Source organism: Penaeus vannamei, chromosome 32 (genome assembly GCF_042767895.1).
Source record: "Penaeus vannamei isolate JL-2024 chromosome 32, ASM4276789v1, whole genome shotgun sequence".
Taxonomy (NCBI): Eukaryota; Metazoa; Arthropoda; class Malacostraca; order Decapoda; family Penaeidae; genus Penaeus; species Penaeus vannamei.
The window spans coordinates 10,672,415-10,676,713 of NC_091580.1; the positions used below are offsets into that span (position 1 = coordinate 10,672,415).

At 43.8% G+C, this 4,299-nt stretch overlaps 1 protein-coding gene across 4 annotated transcripts in view; it reads right to left on the reverse strand.

The window, feature by feature from the left end:
- Positions 1 to 935: 935 nt before the first annotated feature.
- The window catches only part of LOC113818036 (arylsulfatase B), a 4,806-nt gene continuing 1,442 nt past the window's right edge, over positions 936 to 4,299 (reverse strand). For all 4 annotated transcript variants that reach the window (XM_027370159.2, XM_027370160.2, XM_027370161.2 and 1 more), the window contains exons 3-11: positions 4,280 to 4,299; positions 4,039 to 4,142; positions 3,587 to 3,696; positions 3,242 to 3,303; positions 2,968 to 3,072; positions 2,292 to 2,478; positions 1,683 to 1,977; positions 1,484 to 1,569; positions 936 to 1,252 (exon numbers count right to left, since the gene is read on the reverse strand). The exon at positions 4,280 to 4,299 is cut by the window's right edge and continues 144 nt beyond it. In XM_027370159.2, the coding sequence (XP_027225960.2) occupies positions 1,071 to 1,252; positions 1,484 to 1,569; positions 1,683 to 1,977; positions 2,292 to 2,478; positions 2,968 to 3,072; positions 3,242 to 3,303; positions 3,587 to 3,696; positions 4,039 to 4,142; positions 4,280 to 4,299 (1,151 nt within the window). In that variant the 3' untranslated portion in view covers positions 936 to 1,070. The remainder of the gene's footprint in view (positions 1,253 to 1,483; positions 1,570 to 1,682; positions 1,978 to 2,291; positions 2,479 to 2,967; positions 3,073 to 3,241; positions 3,304 to 3,586; positions 3,697 to 4,038; positions 4,143 to 4,279) is intronic.

A 4,299-nucleotide genomic window follows, 5' to 3' on the forward strand; every position in this document is an offset into this window, starting at 1 on the left:
TTGTCTGTCTGTCTGTTGTCTGTCTGTCTGTTGTCTGTCTGTCTGTTGTCTGTCTGCCTGTTGTCTGTCTATCTGTCGATTTATCTATTTATCTATCCATTTATCATTAAATCTGTCTATCTACTTATTTTCATGTATGTATTTTTTCTAGTCAGTGATTAAACACAATATTATATCAACATCACTATGTTACGATGATAATATTTTGTGTTATTGCACAAACGCAGGAAACATTTTCACCATGAAGTGTCCTGGCCTGTTGTTAGTTAGCCCGAGGTTGGCAATGGCAGACCAAATACAATGTTTGCTAAGATTGAATGACAGTTATTGGGCTAACTGTTTATGTGGTTTAGGTTACAGTTCAGTTACTCAACAGAAGAGTCGAATTACATATATTTTAAGATCAAGAAAAAGACAGATTACATCCTTTCACATTTTTAAAACACCATTTAATTTTATGTTATGCCAATGTTTTGGAGTCGATGGTGCAATTTTTTTGGGGGGATGGAACTATGAGTACCAGAAGGATTTTTTCTTCTTGTGACATGAAAACTTTCATGGAGGTTATCTGAAAGGAGAGCTGATTTTTTTTTCACATGTCCAGAATTTTATTGTAAGAATTAATGAAATGAATTTTACGTTTCCAATGAAAATTCTACAACCATTTTTGAAAAATTAATTATGAAGAGATAGGTCGTGTTCTAATGATACATATGATGAAATATGATCTACATATTGATGTTACACAGGAAATAACTAAATTGAATATGTCACCATCCTCATATTGTGCAATAGATGGCAAATAATCAAAGCATGTGTATCCCATTGCATGTATTTGTATACGATCCCCTATCTTAACAACATAAAATTCGAATAATTAATATCAACTGACATTTATTAATTAATATGAGAAATGCATCAGAATAATAAGCAGGTCAGGATATCAACTATTTATTTAAATTTCGTCTGCGAACACTCCATCAAAATCCAAATTCTTAGTTCACCAATAGTAAGTATAGGCTGTGTTCGCCTTCCTCCTACGCCCATACAGCTGCCACGCCCCGCCTCCTTCAGGGGACGTCGCACCAGCCTGGACTCCAGACGCCGCCCCAGTTGGAGGGGTCGCCCGCCGGGTCGTTGTCTGGCTCGTCTCGGGGAACCACGTTGGGAAGCTCCTCCAGCATGAGCATCTCCATGGCCATGGCCAAGGCAGGCTGCACCTCGACCATGTTTATGATTTCGTTCGGATCCACTGAGGGGAGAGGAGCGGCAGGAATTAAGGTACGCGCGGAGACATGAATGCAAAGCTACTCGTTTTTAAGCACACACACACATGAGAGAGAGAGAGAGAGAGAGAGAGAGAGAGAGAGAGAGAGAGAGAGAGAGAGAGAGAGAGAGAGAGGGGGGGGGGGTATAGATAGATAGATTGATAGATAAGAGAAAGAAATAGCATACACAGAGCGATTGAGATAATTAATCTTACCTGTCAGGTTGAACAGCCAGAGTCCAGGTTCTTCTCCGGGATCTAAATCCCTCTCTTCGCCCACGACAAACTTATAATCGTTCAGTCTGAGCAAAAATAAAATGTTTATATAGTACCACTCGTATACAATGTATCTTATTTGAAATGATAAAGAAAGAGAAAGACAATGGCTAGTCTGGCAGAAAGGAAGGAGCCTCACCTAAGGGCGCCGAGCATTCCTTTTTCAGGATCATAATCGAGGTTGTAGAAGAACATGATTCGGGGTGACTCGACAGAAGGATCCACCAGGGAGTCCCACTGGTTGAAGCCGTCGTTGTCAGGCAGGAAGGACTCCCCTGCGAGAGCCAGGAGGGTGTTGTACCAGTCGGTGATGTGCAGGAGGCCAGAGTGCACTCGTGGAGTCTCTTGCAGGAGGGGACTGTGGACGAATCCTACGGCGCGGGTGCCGCCCTCCCACACTGAGCTCTTGTTGCCTCGCAAAGGCCGGTTGCTCTCTGGCGGGAATGGATATGCCTAATATTTCTAAATAACATTGATTATGTATGCTGTGTCTGTGTGTGTAACATTTCTTTGTTTATGTATGTTTACATTCGCATAACAATTCGCATAGTATCTTCTTACTTCTGACAATTCATAGAAATATAATAAACTTATAAGCGATACAAACGCTGTTGACCTCAAAATGTAAATTAGGAATAGAGTAACATTTAATGGAGTCTTGATTCTATTGAACATGTATTTCCATCTGTCTCAGACGTCCACTCATCATCATTTACTTCAACCTTAAATTCGCAAAATTTTCGCGTACCCCCATTCATGCCGACGCCGCCGTTATCCGACGAGAAGACGATGACCGTGTTGTCGTAGCGCCCCGTGTCCTTGAGAGCCTGCACAACCCGCCCCACCGCCTCGTCCAGCGCCGTCACCATCCCCAGCAGCAGTCGCCGGTCTTCGTCGAGGTCCTCCGGGTAGTGCGCCAGGTACTCGTCGGGAACCTTGGACAGATACATGGGGCGGGAGGTAGTCAAGAACACTGGGAGTGACGTTTATGGCCTACTGTGGTTGAAGTGGATCTCAAAGAATGTAAATACTTGCGATACGTAAATAACTGCTGTTTTCATTATTATGATTTTAGTGATTTTATTGTCATGATTGACATTGTTATTATCACCATAGCAACCTTCATTCTTTTCGTTATTATTCTTGGTGCAGTTATTTACTGTCGTTCAAGTAATATATTTTTTTCTTTCATCTTCATTATCAACATTATCCTCATAAGCTTTGCCAATTTCCTGCTCCTTCTCCCTCTCCCTCTCATTTTCCTTCCACTCTCCCTCCCCTTTCCTCCCTTCCCTCCCTCCCTCCCTCTCCTCCCATCCTTCCTCTTTTCCTTGCTCCTTCACTCCCTCTCTTCCATCCTTTCTCTCTCATTCCCCCTTTACATCTCACTCTCCCTTTCTGTCTCTCCCTTCCTAGGCCCTCACCTCAAGAGGCTTGTGGACGTTCTGGAGAGCCAAGTAGAGGAAGAAGGGCTGGTCGCTGCCTTGGTGTTCCTCGATGATCCTGACGGCGCGGTCTCCGAACAGGTGCTGTCAAGAGGGAATTTGGATTCTCTTTTTGCTGTTGCCACCAACTCATTTGAATTAGCGACAGTACGCCGTTTGTTTTTGTTTTCCTTATTTACTAGTATTATAACTTTATACCAAGAGGTTATTAGCAATTTGGAAATTGGAATTTAACGAAAGGGAGATAAATTACTGTGGCATATGTCCCGTTCGCCGTGAAGTCCGGTTCTCTCTGGTCGCGGAAGTCATAGCCGTCTGCGGAGGGAAGCAGTTGCTCATAATCTGGTAACATTGCTTATAAACCATTGAGTCTGTATGCACGCTGATTATTTTGATCACTTCTTTATCTTTGGTTTTCAAAGAATGTGTGTGTGTGTGTATGTGTGTGTGTGTGTGTGTGTGTGTGTGTGCGTGTGTGTGTGTGTGTGTGTGTGTGTGTGTGTGTGTGTGTGTGTGTGTGTGTGTGTGCAGCGCCCGTAAACGGACACAAGTACATCTTGAACACTACCAAATTAGTCCGCTTCAGAATTATTCTTACTGGTGACAGTGTGATTGAAGTGGAATTCGAAGCCTCCATAGTAGCCATAGAAGGTGTCGAAGCCCCGTTCGAGCGGCGTGTAGGCCCAGTCGCAGAAGCCGAGGTGCCACCTGCGGGAGGGGGGGGAAGGGGCAGAGGCAGAGAGTAGAGCAAGAGAAATGATACAGCAGCTAGAGTGACGCAGAAGATCGAAGAGGAATATTGAGCATAAATAGACATGAAAATCCTGTTGCGTATGTCTTTGTCTGAATGATTATAGATAAGATTCTTAACAAAAGATAGAACGTGTTTGTTGGAACTGTTGTCCTGTTGCGGAATATATGACAATAGTTATAAGGATTATCATGGTTATTCATCTATCTAAATGGAAAGAGAGGCTGTAAGAAAGCACCTATTTTTCTACTCTCCGTGGAACTGGCCAAAAACGAGATCAGATTTCGACCTCAACTCACTTCCCGATCATGTGCGTGGAGTAGCCGAGGCGCGAGAGGCGCTCCGGCAGCAGCGTGTGGTGGACCGCGAGACCAGTGGGTGTATGGCTGCCTAAAGGTCGCCCCTAGAAACCGAAATTTATATCTTCCATTATTCAGTGGGATCCTGATATATAAGAATAGACAGATAAGAGGTAAATGAATCAGAAAAAGAAAAGGCAACTTAATCCTCTTCTACGAATCCCAAGGAAGCGAGGTTCACCTGGCGCCCGAGCCGGAAGG